Source organism: Aythya fuligula, chromosome 3 (genome assembly GCF_009819795.1).
Source record: "Aythya fuligula isolate bAytFul2 chromosome 3, bAytFul2.pri, whole genome shotgun sequence".
Lineage (NCBI taxonomy): Eukaryota > Metazoa > Chordata > Aves > Anseriformes > Anatidae > Aythya > Aythya fuligula.
In genome coordinates, this window is record NC_045561.1 from 80,235,003 (window position 1) to 80,256,006 (window position 21,004).

General features: G+C 37.9%; 1 protein-coding gene across 1 annotated transcript in view; it reads left to right on the forward strand.

Annotated features, from left to right (window-relative positions):
- LAMA2 (laminin subunit alpha 2) overlaps positions 1-8,660 on the forward strand; it is a 356,269-nt gene extending 347,609 nt beyond the window's left edge. The window contains 5 exon segments of the mRNA XM_032185008.1: positions 1,773-1,928; positions 4,899-5,052; positions 5,421-5,551; positions 6,100-6,322; positions 8,399-8,660. Of these exon segments, the coding sequence (XP_032040899.1) occupies positions 1,773-1,928; positions 4,899-5,052; positions 5,421-5,551; positions 6,100-6,322; positions 8,399-8,556 (822 nt within the window). The 3' untranslated portion in view covers positions 8,557-8,660.
- Positions 8,661-21,004: the final 12,344 nt, after the last annotated feature.

Here is a 21,004-nt window from a genome sequence, read left to right on the forward strand (position 1 = left end):
GCTATAGGAGACATTACATTTTGGATAGATATTTGGATAGTCACCATTCACATCTCTGTCACTAAACAAGAATAAATCTAATTGCATTTTCCTTTATGCTCTTAACACTCCCTCTTGTTAGTTATCCTTGGTCTCTCTCTGCTTCATTTCCAGCTGTTCCACAGGAATTTTATTTTCACTCCTTTATTATTATTATTATTATCCAGGAATATTCTGATGCTACCAATTGTTCTAAATGCAAAGTGGTTCATAATGGGAAAAAATAAAGCTGTAGTCATTATTTTATCTGTTTTACTTAATGTCTGGGAACAGTAAACTAGTGTGCCTTTACAACAGACCCCCTATAAATACAGAACAAAGATGTGTTTTACTCTTTTAGCTCTGTTTTCTCTATATTCTAACTAGAACATTTAGTTTTCAGTGTAAGGTTATGCTCTTTGAGCATGCAACTTGGCACTGTGTGAGAGATGGACCCTTGTAGATCCCATTTTTACAGGAAAGAATGGAGACAAAACCTAAATTCACAGCTCCTGAAGAGCAAAAGAAAATCCATTTTGGCATGGGTGGAAGGAAGGCAACCTCTTTAATAAAAGACCACATTTTTTGTTTCTGAGAAAGCAGGAGCTTTCCTTAAAATAACCCTTTTCATGAGAACCGTTTCTCCACTTGAAATGGTTTAGGTTGAAATGTTTTCTTCAGGCCTAGAGAAGCAATGGCACTGATAAAACCATCCTTCCAGGCTTCATTATTGTGCTACTTCATGCTGTTGCTATCTCTTTAAGAGGACTTAAAGAGATAAGACTGTAAGACTGTCCATTCCCATTTTCTTTCTCACTCACCAAATCCTCCTTCTGCTCAGGGTGTAACTACACATCTCAGATTCACAGTTGTCTAGAAACACCAGGTTCGGTCCCTTGCCACCTGGGCAGCCCTTGTTAGTATTCACTTATTCCTCTTGCATGACAGATGTGCTGCTACATTGAAGTAGGAACAACCACATTAAAGAAAAGCCAAAGAAAAATAGTTTGTTTCTGCTCCTCCACTGAGCTAAGTTCTGTTCTGTTCAGCAAACTGCTGTGATAATGTGTGCTACATTTTACCTTTTATCCCTTTATTATACAGATACATTATTATACTGATTCGTAGAGACCTCAATCCAATCTTTGGACAGAAATTGGCCTACATTTGTTAGGATAGATTTTCATCAACTGTGCAGCAATTGCACTTCTTCCATGTGATTCACAGTCCATTTGTCTGAACAGAAGCCTTACAAACATAGCTGGTATTACATTTACCCTAGCCTGAACTATAATCTGAGGCACATCCAAACTAGTGGAATAGTAAACTCAATAATGTCTGCATATGTTCTGTAATAAAGCTTTGCAACAGGTGACACTAACATTCAGCATGTACTATTACTAGTACTTAACATTGCTATCTGATTCTAGGAAAAAGAATATTTCAGTGTGACTATGATAGTAATAATTTCTCTTTCAAAAGGAACCCCATGTCCTTTCAATAGTTCTGATAAGTAATAGTCATGATGCCTTCTGACCCAAAACTAATTAAAAGGCAGACACATGTTTGCACAAAACTCTGCACAGGAACTCTGTTCTATGGACACTATCCATAACTGTTAGCCAAGTACTTCTGATCACCACTGCTTTCTCACTTATTGTTATAAATTTTAGACTGTAAGGCTTGTTACAATATGTAAAACACTCTTTCCAGGAAACCGTCTGTAATTGTATTACATTCGCATTTTCTTTTAGATAAAAGTCATTCGAACCAAGCAAGAAGGAAACCTCATAGTAGATGGTGTTTCAAACAGTACTGTGAGCCCCAAAAAAGCTGATATATTGGATGTTGTAGGGATGCTGTATGTTGGAGGATTACCCATTAACTACACAACTAGAAGAATTGGTCCGGTAAGCACATTTAAATAAGTCATTATACACTCCTTAAGTATGTCTCGACTGGTACTGGTATCTTCCAAGTTTTGTTTTGCTTTTTCCCTAGACTGCTCTTGAGTATTAATAAATATTTGATAAAACGGATTTTTGATAAATGGTATCAAAAGTATACTGAAGGTATACTAACTTAGTTATAAGTATACTATAAGTATACTATATAGTTATAAGGTATACTAACTCCTTCCAGTGGGAGGATCTGACTTAGAACCCAGTTAATGTAAAGAACTAGGAATAGCAAACAGCTATTGTTACGGAAAAGTAGAAATACCCATATACTTGCATTCACTTGGATCACTACACAGCCAGAGCATAAGTTCCTGAATATCACTTGCCTTTTCTCTTGGCTGTAATCCATCTTGCAGTGAGAGCTAATAAACAGAGAAAACATCTCTTAAGAGAAGCAGTAGAAGCCAAAACTACCCCTAAGTACTCAGTAGTACTGCTGCTTACTGTAGTAATTGCGTTTGAGTTGTTATTGCTAGCTTAGAAGAGAATGTATTTGGAGTAAGACCATGAAAAATCTGTTGTCCTCAAATGTGCATATTTATCACAGTTTCAGCCTAAACGCCCAGCTTTCATGCTGACATGAAAGGTATCTTGGCAAACAGAGGTTAATATCATTTTGGCCTGGAAACTCTAGGATTAAACAGGAATACTGTATTCCCTCACCCACACCATATGGATTTATCTAACCAGATCTGAGGCACTGAAAAACAAAAGCATACATAGCTACCCAAAAATATAATTCCTAATGCTATCAAATTATGTTATTTGAAATACAACTGCAATTTACATATACTAATCTGAGGAGAAAGGTAACGCTAAATTCTTACCTATTGCTCATGTCAGAAGTAATAGAGGGAACCCAAGCAGATAAATGGCTCAGTCTGGCAATAACAGTCGTGTCAGATTCTGACAGTCTTAAGTGCTTTAGGATTTAATGAAGCTGTGACTTCAAATGTCATTCACAGAAGGTAAAAATCAGTGCTTGCCTTTCAATCATTCCCAGTAAAATACATCTCATGATGTATTAATAGAATATTGTGTTGTAGGTTTCATGTAAAGACTGAAGCAAAGTTGAAAGCATGTATTATCTTAGTTCAGGCTTTCCGCTAAACAGATGTCAACCTCTTTAGACACTAGTCTAGTATGTAGTGGTAGGTGGGCTGGCTTCCTATCAGAAGACTGATACCTACTTGTTTGACATCAACAGATGTCACATTTTAAACACGCAAAACTCTACTTTCGGCAAAAGAATTTATATAGCCTGTTAGCATGCTAAAGTATAACCAGGTTTGCTTTCCTATTGGGAAACTGAAATTTTGAAGTTAGAGAATGTTATCAAGTTGTCTACAAATCTTGCATTTCTATGATTGAATTTCACAGTGAAGATGGTAAGAATTGTTTTCTGGTATGGGTTTTTTTTGGTAACATGATGTTGATTTGGAGACGATTTTCACTTAGAAAAAGGTCTCTGAAAAATCTGACAGAAAAGCAATACATAAAGATATATAAAGAATATACTCAGCTTGGAGCTGAATATATTCACTGATATTGCTAAAGTTTCCATGAAAACTTTGTACAGGTTTGTTTAGTAGTAATAAGATATATATACCACACTACATGCAGCTTTGATTTAGAAGGAAAGGGATGTTTTTTTAAGAGGTGGTTTTAGAAAGCCTTTCAAATTGCTAGTCAGGATATTATTAGAGAAAGTAGTGTGCAGAATCAAGACTTCCATCTGCAGGTGTTTCTTTCTTCTTTCTATGTTTATACATATTTTTTTCACAGTATTGTATAAACTGATTTTTATTTTGCTCTTTTGTGTTGCATTGCTTATGAATATGTCTTCTTTTTCTTCCTTAAAGTGCAGATTTATCATTTTCCTCTCTCCCATTGTTATCATGGATAAACTTTCCTGACACTAAGTTAGGCCTCTATATAAAGCTGAGAACCAAAAAGCAGCATCTGCATACCTTGGGAAGGAGAGTTCTAGGGTAGTTCATAGAGGGGAAGATGCCAATGGCTTCCAGAGGTCCCACTGGGATGGGACCTGGGCAGCCCCTCATTTCTGACCCCCAGGCAGGATCTCACTCATACCATCAGCTTCAGCATGCCCATGCCACCCACCCACAGGTACAAAAAAATGTTCTCTGTGCAGAAGCCAAGCTGGCGCTGCAGTTTGCTACCCAGCACTGGAACACCCATGCACCTGAGCACATCCCCTTCCTTAGGGATATGGTTTAGTGGGGACTGCTAGCGTTAGGTCAGAGGTTGGACTCGATGATCTTGAGGTCTCTTCCAACCTAGAAATTCTGTGAAATTCCTCCACCCAGCTCTCTGGCCACTGGTGTGGCCACTGTCAGAATGGTTGCTGGCCCTATAGAAGATTATATGAGAAAATATGTATAGCCAACAACTTATATGTTGGGGCGCAGTTCATTTCAGTAAGTGCCTAAATCCATTAGCTCAGTCTTACCATGTAGACCCACAGTAAAGTGATTAAAAGGAGAAAAAAAGCCCTCATAAAATTACCAGCAGCCCAGAGAACTATATCCAGTATCTTTGTCTACTTGCAAACCCCATAACCTAGTAATTAAAAAGGTAAAGTATGGGCCATTAAATTCCTGCATTGCTGATGTAATTTGCTATGTTTCATTATGCAGTGTATTATTTTATGTCCCCCATTAAGCCAAATAGAGATCACATCTCTGAAAAGTAATGTAATTCCTCCTTAGCGTGATTGAGATTAGATACCAATTATAATCAGATATTAAGGATTAGCCACATAAAATTAAAGTATTATTCAGCTCCATAAAACCAGCAAAGAAAAGGTACTTTTTAGTGACAAAATGTAGGCCTTTATTCTAATCATTTCAGTTTGCTTTGCAAAGTTATACATTTTGTTTGAAATATGGAATGCAGGTCACCTATAGCATTGACGGCTGTATCAGAAGTTTTAAAATGACAGAATCACCTGTTGACCTGGATAACCCAACTTCGAGCTTCAACGTTGGAAAGTGCTTTGTCACTGCCCAGAAAGGAACATACTTCGATGGAACAGGCTTTGCCAAAACAGGTAGCAAACAGCAATTTTGCTGATAGGCAAAGAACAAAGGAAGAGGAGATGTTTTCAAAAATGTCTACTATTGCTACCTAACTCCTGTTGACTGGAGGCAAAGTGAGACCAGAATATGAAAATCCCACTTACAGTTTTTAATTATCTTGCCTAGGGATGGAATATATGACTTTCTAGCAAGGTCTCACTCAAAGTGCAGCCACCATAACTGTTTCTTACATGATTTCATATGAAATGGAGTGCGTTAATAATGCTAAGTTATACAAGGTAACTACCTTGCATTAATGGCAACGCATTGTGTGATTATTAGGAATAATGTAATTAAGTACCTTTCTTCATTTTATTACACTTTCCCTTTTCTCTCCAAGTTGGTGCATACAGAGTGGGAACAGATCTGCTAGTGGAATTTGAATTCCGCACAACACAGATGAATGGTGTGCTCCTAGGAGTAAGCAGCCAGAAAATGGATGGGCTTGGCATCGAATTAGTGGATGGAAAAGTAAGTAGAAAGCAGTTTTAACTCTTTGTAAATGTTCTTTTTTCAATATCATGACTTGCCACTTTCCATACATCCAGAGGTTCTTACACTTTTACAAACATATTCTAAAAGATTCTGTAACACTTGACTTTCCCAAAACTGCAACATCCATACTTAAATTTGAACAGGAAATGTTTTGAGGAAAGCCTTCATCATTAATAATACTAGTTTCCTATGTGTATCTTTTATTTCAGTCTGTTAAACCAGTCGGTATTCTATTATTATAAGGAGCTGTTTAGACAGTACATAGAAAGGGGATTCAAAAACTAAGACAAACAAGAAAAATAACAAACTCTACAACAGGTTTGCACATTTCCATTCTATTTATATGAGTGACATGATGCAGACCCTCCCTGAGACTATGCAGGAGGACAGCAATTGACACAATGTTATTAAATCAGAGCATTAGAGTGTGAAGTCTGAGTGTGTTGATTTTAAATACACAGACATAAAAAAAGAACTGTGTAACTGTTTTGAGAAATATCTCACTTTGATGTCATGCTTTTCAGGTGATGTTCCATGTTGACAATGGTGCAGGCCGATTCTCTGCTATCTATGAGCCTCATGCACCAAACAGATTGTGTGATGGGCAGTGGCACAAGGTTGTTGCAAACAAGATCAAACACCGTTTAGAGCTGACTGTAGATGACACACAAGTGGATGGTAACAGTCCAAACAGAGCCTCGACCTCAGCAGACACTAACGACCCTGTCTTTGTTGGAGGATATCCTGGTAAGCATTTAAGGCATAGGTAATGCTTTACTTGTGCTCTAGCAATGCTGCCTTGGTAATGTTGTAAATGCAATTAGGACTAGTATGCTGAAGTTGGTGGATAAGAATACCTAAGTTTGTATCACTTGGCATGGATGCTTGTTTCTGCACCCAGCTGCATTTCAGAATTAGAAGTTCTGCAGCACTACAGGATTCTCACCAGTCCCCCCTGCCCAGTCTCAAACAGAGATGCTGTCATAGAGGAGCAGGCAAACTTTCTGCCTTCTGCTGCTCACAATGCACACAGCCTCCCTGTTAAAACTTTCTCTTTTAATAACCAAAATAACAGTATTTGGCAACTTAAATTTACTGAAAGAAAACATACCCTTGAGGAGGCAAGGCACTGTGTGTACACGAGCATGTTAAATATGAGGAATTGAGGAATGTGGACAACAGCTTGCACAGAGTTGAGAGAACACCTTTTCCTGATGAATATTTTCACTGTAGAGCCTAGTGACCCTATAGAAACTACGAAAAAAGAAACTAATCAAAATTAGTTTCAGTAATACTCAGTAGTCTGGAAGTCCTTGAGATATCTTGTTTCTAGCAGAGGTAATTGAACAGGATTCATAACTGGGCTGAGCTCTTCAGCTAGCTTCATCTTTCACTATGCTGACAATGAATGCTAGTTGATCTGTTCAGAGGAAATCAACAGGCTTGTCTAATAGCAGTTTGCTTTCTGAAGACACAGATAAGGTTTTTGCAAACTGTCAATTCTGCTGTATTTACAATAAAGTTTCTCTCTAGTTGGCAATCAAAAGAATTAAGTAAATTTGCAATGTGTGTCTGTTCTAGAGCAAATACGGGAAGACTCCTCTTAAGTAAATTCCTACATGATTTTAGGAGATAGTGCCAGAGATTGAGCAAGGAGGTCAATTACTGGTTATCCATAGAAACCATTACTCATCTTCTGCTACCACCCTTCCCTATACAAGAATGTTCAAGGTTGCTTGAACTAGTGGAAACACATCCGATGTGAAACACTGCAATGCTGTGGCCAGCCAGTCCATACCAGCATAAAGTATTTCTGTAACCCTTAGTTGTATCAATCACACATATTTGTACTGGAGCGTATCCCTGTAGCCACTTTTTCACTTGGAAGAAAAGAGAGCGACAAGTTCAGCCATGAATTATGAATTTCAAAAAATTGAGATAAAGATTTTCAGTGTTCCAGTCAAACCAACCCTCACTTCTGTCACTGTCCATTCACAGTAGGATAGTCCCCTCCTTTGTTCACAACGGGTCTCCCTGCAGCCCTGATGATGTAGCAGAGCCATCCAGCCAGGGTGATAGCAAAGTCTTGTGGCTTTTTTTTTTTTTTTTTTTTCCTCTCGGTTGGAAACAGAAGTGACAAGAGTGCTGAGGTGCTAACAGGCTGACTTCCCACCCCTGCCATCAGAGTGATTCCAAGGAATGTTTATCAATATGATAACGAGAACTTAATATACATAATTTATACATACATATAAAGAGTATGCAAAAAGAAAGAAAGAAAAGGAAAGAAGAGTGTTTGAAAACTTCTTTATATGACAGCTGAAGCACATGGTTGAGGAAATGACTTTCTCAAGATACTAGGGCTAATGAATATTGCATCACTTTTGGCCTTTTTTTCCCCCCCCTTTTCCTCTGCTATGTTGTGGATAAATACCTTAGAAGTTGGCAGGATGAGCATGTAACTATCATACACCACTTGTAGGTAACAAACTGTCATTCGGCCATTTTGTTTCACTTACCTATTTTCCTGATTTATATAATTTACAATGGCAGTTTAAACATCCTCAGATTCTGCCACTGTCATTCTAGGACAGGAAAAAGAAGGAAGACTGGATTGTTACTATTACATTAAGGATTTATCATATTCGTTCATAATGTTTGTCAGTTTTTGAGAATATTAGATGATATAGAGCAAATAAAACACTATATATGTACATATATATCTCACTGGGGATATTTATTCTTTGGCAGGACTGTTGTAGAACAACCTGAAGTAGCAACTCAAACTTATCTAATTCCTTTTGCCTTTTTTTCCTCCCTCAGATGGTGTGACCCAATTTGGGCTGACCACTAATATCCGTTTTAAAGGATGTATTCGATTTCTGAAGCTCACCAAGGGTACCGCTAAAGCTCAAGAGATTAACTTTAGCAAAGCTTTGGAGCTGAAGGGTGTTCAACCAGTGTCATGTCCTGCAAACTAACTGTCATTCAGCTGATATGGGTCTGTTTGTATAAGCATCTCAGATTAAAAACAAAACAAAAATATATATATACACTGCATTCATAATAAAATGCCTTTATGCAATATTTGGGTAGTGTTTGTGGTATATTCAAATGGCTATTTCAAAGTACCTCCCAAACAGAATGCCAGAAGTAATCTTCTCCCTGTCTTTCATTAAGGGTGTAAAGAAATATTTTTTTCCTACCTCTTTCATTGTAGCTTGGAATGGAAGTGTTTCAGCATAATTCTGCTGAGTGAGACCATGCAGGATGTTCCTTTGCTGTGGAAATTACATTCATTTTCTGTTCTTAATACAGTGCACTTGCATACATACATACCTCTGTCCTTCACTAAAAAACAAAACAAACAAACAAAAAAACTTACTTCCAAAAAGCTTGCTGTGGTCACTCCCAAGATTCATTAGAAATTTTCTGTGATCATAATATTTCCTATGAAAATTGCACTGAGAAAATGTTAAGTTTTATGTATTCTATGTGGCTGCAGTCATGCTATGGCCTTGGAATTAAGTGCAGGGAAGGAAAATGTTTCTGCTTGCTTGGTTTATATGGCCTTACTATAGAAAAACATTGCACCTAAAATTTCTGCTGTGTTATATGAACAGCACTGAGTTTTAACAGAGACTATGAAGTAGAAGGATCCTCGAGATTCCTAGCATGGTACATATTGCTAATCTTTACTGTCATCTATTTAATCAAACCCTTAATATAAAAGCAGCTTCCAAAGTTAGACTCTAATGATCCATGCCGTCCATTTGTGAGATATTCTGAAAGCATCAGCCATCCCAGATCTCCCTTAAATAAAACTTAGAGAACTCGGTGAATAGCAGTTTAAACATCAGTAAGATGATAAAAGTTGCTTTCCTGATTCTCACTAAAATGCCAAATCCTGGTGATTTTCCCCTATATGTTTTAGAGGACTATGAAATCATCGCTGAAGTGAGGATTATCTTTTCAAATTGTCAAACTTTACTTTGCAAAGGTTGTGCTTGGACATGCAGAGAATACACTGTACAAATATAAAAACAACTACCTTCAGAAAAGACTGCAACAGCAGAAGAAAAACCTAGCAGTTTACACTCAGCAGTAAAACAACACAACCACACAATTAAAAGGAAAGTGATTTTTTGTTCCCCCCACAGTGAGCTTGAATATACTTTTTCAGAATTTCTGACATGCCTGGAAAAAGGATGCATACGATATTTGCAAAATTGTGCTGCCAGAGAGCAGTCCTGCAGGGGTGCTTTGTATTTTACAAACAACCTCTTTGGCATTCAATTTTTTCTCTAAACTGCCACAGGAGAAAACTTTAAACTGTGAAAGTACATTAAAGAGATGGTAATAAATGTGTTCATTGCCACTCCAATGATTTGGGGATTCTAACATTCATCAGATACACCTGGAAAAAAAAAATATCTAACTCCTGGGAAGCCCTGAAGTAATTGACTTCAGTAAGTATTTCTAGTTTTCACTTGCAGTTGGTCTTTTAATATTAACAAACAGTTAATGGTTGTGCAACTTTAATGGACATTTGATGTGTTCATTAAAGCATGCATTTGTCTCAGAAAAAGCCTAATTATGGGAAATGTACTGTATTACTATAACTTCTACCCTTTCCTATCATGACTAACAAACACACCATAAAACATGCATATGTTTATTTTATTATTTCTAATGTTCCTTGCATTTTGCCTACTCTCATGCATATAATGTTTCAGGACAGCTTGAAAAGCTTAAGAAAAATAGGTGATAACATTTCAAAAAGCTGAATAGTTCCAAAATTATTGTCAAATGTGAATAAATGAAGCTCCAAGACTTACTTGTGGAAGGTATTATTGGGATGAATTTCACACAAAGCCTTGACAAGCCATGCCATTTGGCCCACCACACACAGAGACATTTGCTAGTTTAAAGATTCCCCAGATGCTAGCTTCTATTCAGCATGTTGGATTTTTTTTTTAACATAAGCTTGCTTGCAAAGTATTATAAGTTTTTCAGACTTGAGGACACAAGGGAAATTCAGACAACTGAGACTAGAATGCCAGGAATTAATTCCACATCCTTCCTCAGAGGCAAGGAATTGCCACTGGTCTGCTCAGCCCTACATTTGCAATGGTCTTTCACATAAAGATGGCTTTGCCTTAGAAACAAATACTGGAGTTTCTGCATTAACGGAATGGGGGAGAAAAGGCCTTTATGTTCTGTGCTCTATTGAGTTATTTCTCCCTTGCATGGCCTGGGAGGAATGTGTGGGACAGAGCAAAAACAATGAAACAATGAACATTATTACTTTTCTTAAACTTTTGTGTGGAAAGAAGCAACCAGCTGCTGTTCTTGGCTAAAAGAAATAAATTCAATATGCTGAAACAACAGCTACTTTAGCAAATGGACAAGTTAAAATCAAATTGCAAAACTGCCTATTTTTTTTTTCATAGATCATTGAGTGGGTGCATCAAATACTGCTAGAAAAGCTTTTTGCCTTTAAAGATTCAGTAGACTATCTGGGAGTGATCCCAGCTGCCTACTATTACCTTTTGCTATACGACAGATTCATAGATTGGTAGGTTCCCAATAGAGACTCAAAATACCTGAAAACAGAAGATTTTGAGCCTCAGAGCTATATTCAAACTGCTAGATAGAGACTACATCAGTGTTGAATGTGCCAAAAGCAGTCATATCTTCCCAATTTAGCACTGTAATCTAACATACATCTATAAAATAGAAGTATTCAAAACCTTATTTAGGAGGATTTTTTTTGCATTTGGAAGTTTTTACTTATTTTTTTTTTTTTGTGCATGCATTAAATAGTTTTCACTGCTAAAGTTCAAAGCCAGAAAAAATTCACACAGGTGATTTTAAAATTGTATTTAAGATTAACCTTTTTGAGTGTGGTCACCTTGAGGCTTTTATGACAAAGATTCACTCTGCAAATGGGACAAATGTTTGTTCATCTCTAGCCTTAGCAAAACTGCTATGTATAAAAAAGTTGTACTTTCACTTTCAAATATACAAATACAAATATACAAATGTTTTGTAAAGAGCAATATACCTGTGCTTTCTACCTCATCACACTTTCTTCTCTTTATAGAAGTTCATGAAGAGTGAACTGTTTTGTTGTCATAGTATTGTTCTTTAGAGCACACAAGAAAAACTTAAAATACTTAAAAATACAAACCATTTTTCATTTGTTTTGACATAGAAAATATGAGGATGCCAATTCCAGCTTTCCCTTAATCAGACCAACAAGAAAAAGTGTATGCCACACATTTCGTGAGAACTGATCTACTGAAGGACCTACAAAAGATCACCATCCCCACACACATGACAGTTTCTAATCCTTTAAAGACTTTGCCATTTTCATCTGCCTAAGAGTTTATGAAAACCTATAAAACTCTTCTGAAAATATCCTATGCAATCAAGAAGATTATTTTCAGAAAATTGAATGAGGTGCTATAGCTGGACCACTGGATTTTTTAGTCTAATTTTTTTTTAAACTGCATTTTCCAATATCAAAACCCTAGCAGTTCTTCAGTCAACCATCAAGTCTTACAGTATACATATGAGCTGAACTTCTGGTGTAAGTATGTAAGAAACATCACCTTTACTGTCTCATGCTTCATAAACAGACACAAAACTATCCAGAATTTTCTATAGAATTTCTTAAATATACTGCTGATGTGTCACGCAGACCCCAAATTATTCAGTCTCTATATTGCCATGGTGTTATTCTTCATACTCAAGAGTATACATAATTTCTTCAGGTAGCTGAAATCCCAGATGATTCCTGACATTATGCATGTATTTTAACTCCAAAAATCAAACTTCTCCCATTTCAAGTTTAGTGGTCAATGTAGCATAAAATGACAGCACTTCAGGAACTTAAGTATCTAGTTTAAGCAAAGAAATAAAATTCTAGGGAGAAAAAAAAAAAAAAAAGAAATAAAAAGCTATATCAATCAGCTCTCTCATACCTCTCATGCTCCCACTGGGACCAACATCACAACCTGTAGTTCAAATCTAACACAGTCTCACAATTTTCACTTGGCTACAGAGTTATTTATGCTGAGGAGAACTGCATAAAACTTCCTTAATACTAGAGTCACTTTTTTTTCCCCTGTTTTTAGAAGGGATGTTTGAGTACAAAATTAAACCTGTGCTTTCTGCTTGCCGTTTAGTAGTTAAGACTTACTCTGCAATAATGATAATGAAAGTAGATGTCTGGCATTTGAAAGACTAACTTTTATGATGTATAGCATTGCAAAATATTCCACAAAGCTGAATAACCTGCTGTGCCATCTCCCCTTTTAATCATAATTTATTTTGACAACTTTGGTACTTCTAGTTGGCACGAGCAAGGCAGGATGACTGGCAGCTGAGGCCCTGGAGTCATCAATTTCCTGTGGTTTCCTTCATTAGGATTCTGTGCTACCATGTAACATGAATTTGATTTAACAGCCAAAGGCCTCATTCTTTCAGGAGTTTCACGTTAGTAGGAAGAGCTGGCCATGCGCGTGCCCAGGCCTGTGCATGGAGGGACCACAGGGTATGGAGTGATGCAGGCCCCGACGTCCCTCAAGGGCACAAAGAAGCGGAATAAATGAGGGCCTCTCCTCCACAGCTTTGAATGACTTGGGATTAGAGCCTTCATAGGCACTGGGATGCCTGGCAGGCCTAAGAGCACAGACTGATGTCCCTACAGTGATGCCAGTGTTTCTATCAGTTTACCCCACCTGTGGCTTCAGCAAGGATCTGAATGATACAAGTTGACTCTAATATTTCTTACGCACCATTTGTTCAGGCAACCCATCTATTTCCTTCCTCTTTTTAAAAACTTTATGTTAAACTCACATGAGGGAAAGTTATCACCCCTCTTTTTTCCTTGACTTTTTAGTTCTCTGCAAGGCAGAGAAAGATGTCCTACAGCTGAGGTGGGAGTCAATCATCAGCTGAAAGGAAATATTGCTGCTCAGAAACAAAAGATGCCATGTCAGTCTTTTGCTACTGATACCCAACCCATTTTTATTTCAAAAGGCCAAAGGAACTAATTCTAGTAAAACACAACAAGGTCTCATTTATCACCATATCAGCACATGAAGCACATGACATTTCCAGAGCTCTGCTGGCTCTGGGGCTTGTGAGCCCAGATGCTGAGGCTGATCTGTTCCTTCCACTCAACCAGCAGGGCTGCATGCCCAGAGCATGCTACGACCATGAGCAAGCAGCAAACCATGCTCACTCCAGGGGCAGCAGACCAACCCGCTTGCACTCTGGGTGTTTTACTTAATTTCATGTCACTCGTGAAAGCTTTCTGCCCAACAGGACTTGGTGGCCCTGCCACAATTCTCTATGGCACCCAATGTTAGTGTTACACTTTACTAAACACAGCAGAACCCCAGCTTAGAGAAAGACTTCCAAGTCCAAGTAATATCAAATGTTTTGATCCGTACAGAAATATCTGACCAAACAACTCACCTAAAATTCCCTAAATAGGTTCCTCAAGAAATTTCTAAGCTTCCCACAATGAAACAAATTCCCATCTCAGCAAACCTGAGATGCAAGCACAGCCACTTACATCTGTCACAGAACTGCAGCATCTTAAGAAATTAACCTTTCATACATATTCACTCAAGCACACTTCTTCCTGCTAATGGCTGTATTATTGCTACTATTCAGTCCATTTTGATAATATAGGCATTTTTTGCTCATTAAACTACAAATAGTTTAACCAAGGGGGTGAAGTTGGCTGGAATAGCCGATCAAACTGGTTGAGAATTCACTGATACTGAGGCAAGTAAAAAAAAACATATATAAAAAAATCAATGTGGCTTCTGACTGCTGCTACAAGTCTGCAGTTTTGTAGAAAATCTCAAAATAAAAAGGCCAGGGCATGGATAATACTACAGTGCATCTCTTCCAGGCCACAGTCACCTGGACAGAAGGGCCAGACAGAAAGTCCTCAGATGAAGATGAGAACTACTTGCTACAAGGGGTGGGTCTAAAGGAGAAAACCCACTTCCCACTTCACTATTGAAGGGAAAGATTACAACACACAAAACACTGAATTTGGATCTAGATAGGAGATTATACGTTCATACAGCTGTGTGGACAGTTCTGAGAGGGAAATAAGCAGGTCAGGAATGCCATTATAACAGGGCAGAGAAAAGGGTTGCTACAGCTGGGAGTACTTCAGCTGCAAATTTGCGCCAGAGCCAGATGCAAAATGGCTCACAGTGGTTTGTTTCTGGCTTTTCTCATGTAGATGACAGAAAGAAAAAGTGTACTATAAAATCCACTCAAAGTGTCTGTATATTCTCACTGTGTTGCTCACAGCTCCTGAAGATTACAGTTGTTCAACGACAAGCTAATGCTTATGGGTATACTTCAGTTTTTAAACAGTGTGCAGGGTTTGGTTTTATGGTGGTGGGTTTTTTTTGTTTGTTTTTACCAAATTATTATGGGCCAGAAAATTCAACACTGCTTTCAATTCAAAAATAAAAAATAAAAAAATAAAGAAAATTGTTGAAAATTCAACACTCTGTTTTATACAAATATTTATATGTATAAAGTGCCTGTCACCATATTGATAAACACTCTTTGGAACCACTCTGATGGCAGGGATAAGAACAGGAGTTGGCCTGTTGGTACCTCAGCACTTCTGTTCCCAACCAATTCAAAAAAAAAAAAGAAAAAAGCCACAAGACTGGGCTGCTTGGTGTCCATCCTACAGAGAGACCACCAAGACGATGAACAGAAGCCTGCGTCCAGACATTACGTTTCAAAATATAAACTAAAGGCAACAGCGCTGCCTTCCAGCTACGTTTAAGGATTGAGCAGTCCTTATTAACTAAAATTCAATAGAGCCACCTCAAACCTTGTAAGGCAGGGTTCAGAGAGGTACACCAACTGCATGTGCATCCGTATCAGTGCTCTAAGAACAAGTTTGCAAGGTGCTAATATATTCAGCGCAAGACTAAGGCAAGCACAGCCACAGCGATCTCACCTTAGCATACATTGTCCAGCAGGTATGTCATTTTAATCTTCTAGGTAGTTTCATGTATTTAACCAAAGTACCAGTGTGCTCTCAATTACCAGTGGGCATTGGCACATTGCATTTTTAAAGTGTCTGAAGTATTTTTCCATAAAAGACATAGGATGTTGCTGCTGCTTCGGATCTGTTAAAAGTACTAGAGCAAACAGAGAATTAAGTTTACCACTTAGCTGCCTTGTCCATGGACCATTTTCTGTCCACCTTCCCACTGAAACATTTTTGAAATAATTTTTCCTTGGGGAAAAAACAACAACCCACCTCACTAATTAATTTTTTTTTTTTTTTAATATATATCTTTACTGGCTTTTCTCTTTTCTGTGGTGATTTTGATTGAAAAAAGGTTGTTCCTCTGACTTTGTGGTGTGTGTGACATCTTTGTTACATGCTGTTTTGTGATATAAGAATAGACAATTTTGACTGCTACTTATTATTTTGCCCTAGTAATCTATAATTAATCACCTTAGTGATGACTTTTCTTTCTTTGTAGAAATACTACTTTTACTAATTTTTAAAATTATTAATTACAAAACAAAAAACTATTTGTCTATCTGCATTTTTCTACCACTTCATATGCAGCTGATTTGGGGCAAGCAAGAAAACAAAGTAAGATTTTTTCCCTACAGTCTTGAAAGATGGATGTATAGGCTTAGCTCTAGACCTAGAAACAGTCCTGTGGTAGAGAAAATCACTAACAGCTAGGGGGAGGAAATAAAAGCACACAGTAGAAAGGACTTGAAGAAGCCAAGGTTTCTGCTTTGATAGCAGCTGCCCCTACGAAACATCAGCGCGCACAGCCCTACTTGTGGGGAACATGGGAGAGGGGCTGGACAGTTTGCAAGCTTCCAGGGATTTTCAACTCACCCTTTTCAAATGTAGTGACTCCAGCTTTATGTAGGTTTCTCTCTTGTGAGCCAGTTTAAGACGACACAGCAGCACTTCGGTTTTGTTGCTGGTCAAATGCAAGCACACCTCAAGGTAAGGGCAATTTTACAATCTTGATTCATTTATCAAACCTGACAAGTACTGCATATTATGATTTCCATGTGACAGTTTGACTGTAAATTTACCCTCTGCAAGATCCTTTTATATGCATTCAAACTAATTTACCTCTTGCTGATCGAGTCCTACCTCCCTCGTAATTTTCTTAAATGCAGAGCCTAAATTGACTAAATCAAATGCATTTGCGCAAACTCAATAAACAGAGCCATTACCCACTGAAATAAGCAAGTCTCCTAAGAGCATCAAATGCTTCATTACAGTAGAAGAGTTGGCTCAAGAGCCCCACACCACTCCAGCTAACGACCATGTTTCTCTCTTCATTTCATTAGCCAGTCTGAGGCCTCCAATACTTTTTTTCCAGAAGCAGAAGTGCAAGAAGCATACATAACTTTATCAAGTACAGCAACCAAAGCAGCTAAAGCTCATTTTCCAGCATAATGAAAAGGAACCAGTGGAGAAAGATACATTTAAATATCCCTGCTAATGCATGCATTAGCTAAACCACAGTCATTCTTAAAGATCTCAACCACATAGTACACTGCCTCCATTTCGAGAGAAGGTCATAAAATTGTTGGAGCTCTGTGTCAGTACATGATGTTTACAGCAATGCAAATAGGGCTGAGTCACCTGACTATCTCAGCACCTCAAAAGGCATGTTGGTTTGCCATTGCAAAGTAACCTCTCAGAAACAAACACCCTGCCTTCAGCCACAAGTGCATTTGGGCCCTTAATGAATGATGCCCAACACAGGATCCACCTGACAAGGATGGAAATTTCTGTCACCTGCACCACAATCTACCCAAAATACTTATTAGTGTAAATTGATTGTCATGGCTTTGTAATTTAAATATCATTGTACCATTAGCAATGGAAGCTAATATCTAGTTAAGAAAACTAGTGTGGGTTCAAAAGTACTTTAAATTTCATGCTTATTGATAGTAATCTCTGAATAACACAAATACCAATAGTTTTTCTAACACAGGGAATGAAAATGCAGGGCAGTGCTGCTACACTAGGTGTTCTTGCTAGAATTCATTATGAGGGTACACCTGCAAATCCTGATGCAAAGAGGGGTTTAAGTAGCTATGTTAATTCTCAAAGTTTCAAACTAGAAACTATATTTCAACTATCCAGCTAACATGAAGGAGAAGAAAAAAAAAAAAAAAAAAAAAAGAAGAAAAAAAAAATGCTTTTACCAAAACTACTAACAAAATGCAAACATTTCTTGCTGATATGTATAAAATAAAATAAACTCAAATATATAACCAGAGCTGAAAGTCTTAAACTACCTTAAACTACCAAGCTAATTTTGGGAACAGACACATTTTTATGCAAATGATTAATAAATGTGGAATTTATGAAATGCTTATCTTTAAAATGCTTTAGAAATCCATTTTTCTATTAATAAGCAAAAGTAGTAATCTGGGCTTACTGCAAGTAGCATGCTATTGCAAACCCATAAAATCCAGGAAATTAAGTCATCCGACACATTAACTACACCATTCCTCTTCAGCTGTTTCTCCTTTGCCACTTCTGCCTTTAGTTTCCTATATGCTAATCTCCATCAAAAATTAGTAAGACACTGTTATGGTTTCTAACATAGCATGCTAAAGAATTATGTACAGATCTACCAAAAGCAGATTTTCCTTGTTCATGCCTGAGTAGCTCTGGTGTACCTTGGTCCTGAACAGTGGTAGCACTAATAAAGGAAGAGATCTTGTGACTCAGAAGTAATTATTTACTGCATGGGGTATCGATGCTCCCTAGCTCAGGTGTAAAGCACATGAAAGACCTACATGTATAAATTATCAGTGCTTTGCAACAACTATTAATTTTTTAATATTTCTGTTAAGGATTAATCCTTAATAGGAGAGGAACTGTAGGTTTGTAGGATGATAGCCAGCTGAGAACCTTGCAGCACAAGCTTAGAAACAACATCAGCAAGGCAAATCTTTTTTAAAAGTTTGGTGTGCATGGTCAATGTGTTGTACCTTATTTAACTGAGGTGTTTTATTTTTATTTTTTTTAATGGAAAAGGACATAGAAAAGGAAGGCAGGTGAGGGAAAAGAGTGTAAAGACAGTAGCACCACTGGGTGACAGCAGAGAAAACTAATATATATATACATATTTCTTTAAACAGCAGTCACCAAGAGACTTCTTACTGCTGTATTGAAATTTCAGATATCTAAAACACTACAATTAGGATCTTTAATACATCTTTTTTGTTTAATTTGCTTTTTAAGACTGCAGTTAAGATTTGCTATGGCTTGCCTGCCCAAAAAATGTGATGTGAATCCAGATGTAAGAGTTCAGGCTACTCAGCAAGGTTCTCAACTAGTAAACAAGGGAGAACAGGATTTATAAATACTATAAATAGAATTAAATTCCTGGACCTGAGTCCTGGTTTTGTGTTTTTGTTGTTTTGCTTTGCTTTCTCTTGTTGTTTTGCTTTGTGGTTGGTGTTTTTTTCAGACTTCTCAGAAAATGTACTTATTTTCTATGCTGAGCACTGGCTTTAATTTTTATAGTCTTTATATACAAACTATAGGACAGTACATAGCATAGTAGAATTTACCTGGTGGTATAGGTCCAGGATTAGTCACATCTTTCACAGCCCTCAGTCTAAGACTCAGTTCTGGATTTATCCCAGTTACAATTAGGCTTGCTTGGGCACTCAATTTATGTATCAATTTGGTGTATCCTGAGAAAATCAGTGAGGCAAATAACTAGTAAAGAGATACAGCAAGCTGCAGTGCTGTCACTGCTTAAGTTCCAGCACAGGAGTTGCGTCAAAACCCAGGTGCAGCTGGTCCATTGTTTCAGTAAAACTGATTGCAGTCATCAGCATCCCTCTGCCCCAACCCAGCTCATCCAGAACACAAGGTGTGCCACAGGTCTATAAAACAAAAATGTGCTGCAGTGGCCTAATTCCTTTATTTTCTCTGCAAGGGTGTATTAGATCACACAGCACTTTCTTTGCTGTGTACTGATACACTGCCAAGTTAAATATTGCTAACAGAGCATACACTCTGGCTGTGATACACACAAACAGCAGAAAATACTGTAGAAAGGTCTCCATGTGGACTATAGGTTGCTGTTTGGATTTGATGATCTTAAGGGGCTTTTCCAACCTAAATGATCCAAGGACTGTACAGAGACTCAGCTGCAGCCCCACACATGCACAGCATCCATATCACCTGTTCCTGCTGCTAGCAGTCCTGAATTGGAGGCAGCCCAGGTGTATCCCCAGAAATTGCAGTCTCCTTGAAGAGATGGCACAGGCAGAAATTCCCAGGGGATGGTCAGTTTGGGAGCAGTTTTGTACCATTTTTTCTTTCTGGACTGCTGCCAACACTGCCAGTGGCATACAGCTGTCAGTCACACAGGCTCTCCAAGCACATGGACAGCTTGTAGAAATCTAGTCTTACATTACACAGAGATGATATATAATCTCATAATTCTCTCCCTTACTGTGGCATGACAGCTGGCAAGCAAGTATCTCTAAAGAAGGCCCATGGCCATAACAAACCCTTTTATGCTTGTAGAGTACAAAGTGATGTTGGTTTAAAAAGCAAGATGAATTCAACCCAGTTCCATCCCTCTACTTCCTCATGCTCCTTCCCTCAAAATGGACATCCTCATCCATGGGAATTTACAAGAACTTATTTTAAAAAGGTGTGTCATCTTCATTTTTTCACAGCAGACTAGACATGCATTTATTTTCAAGTCTGTCTCCTGCTGATCGGGTTATAGTTAGTGCAATTTCAAACTAAAAAACAGAATTCATCAGTCACCACATTATCTTGAAGCCTATTTAATGGGACAAGTGCATGGAAGAGACAGCCATTGTAGCAACATAGATAAAATTACTCTATTGCTCAGAGAGCAACTGTATGGCTCTCAGGAACCACTGGTTGTTGTTTTTTTGTGTGTGTGTGTGTGGGGGGGGGTTGTTTGTTTGTTTTTGTGTTTGTTTGTGGGTTTTTTTTGATTGTTTGTTTTGTTTTGTTTTTACTTTTCTAGTTGGCTTCTCCCACTTCAAGGGAGATAGCTTACACCATGCTAAAATGACTCCTTTTGCCCTGCCCATTGAGACATTCTATTTTTTTCTCAGTTTCTGACTTTCCAGTTTCCTGTCCTCCCCCTGCCCTCTCTGTGCCTGCCCCAACAACATTCACCATGTTGTCTGCAAACCCAGCCTGAGTAAGCTGACAGAGAGCTACTGTCCCTTCAAAGCAACTGAGAAATTAGAGGAAGCACTGCAGAATCAGACACTGCAAACATATTTGAGGTAATTCACTCTGAGCAATACTCCAGCCAGCATTTTATTACTACATTTCTAAATTCCTTGCAGTTCACTATC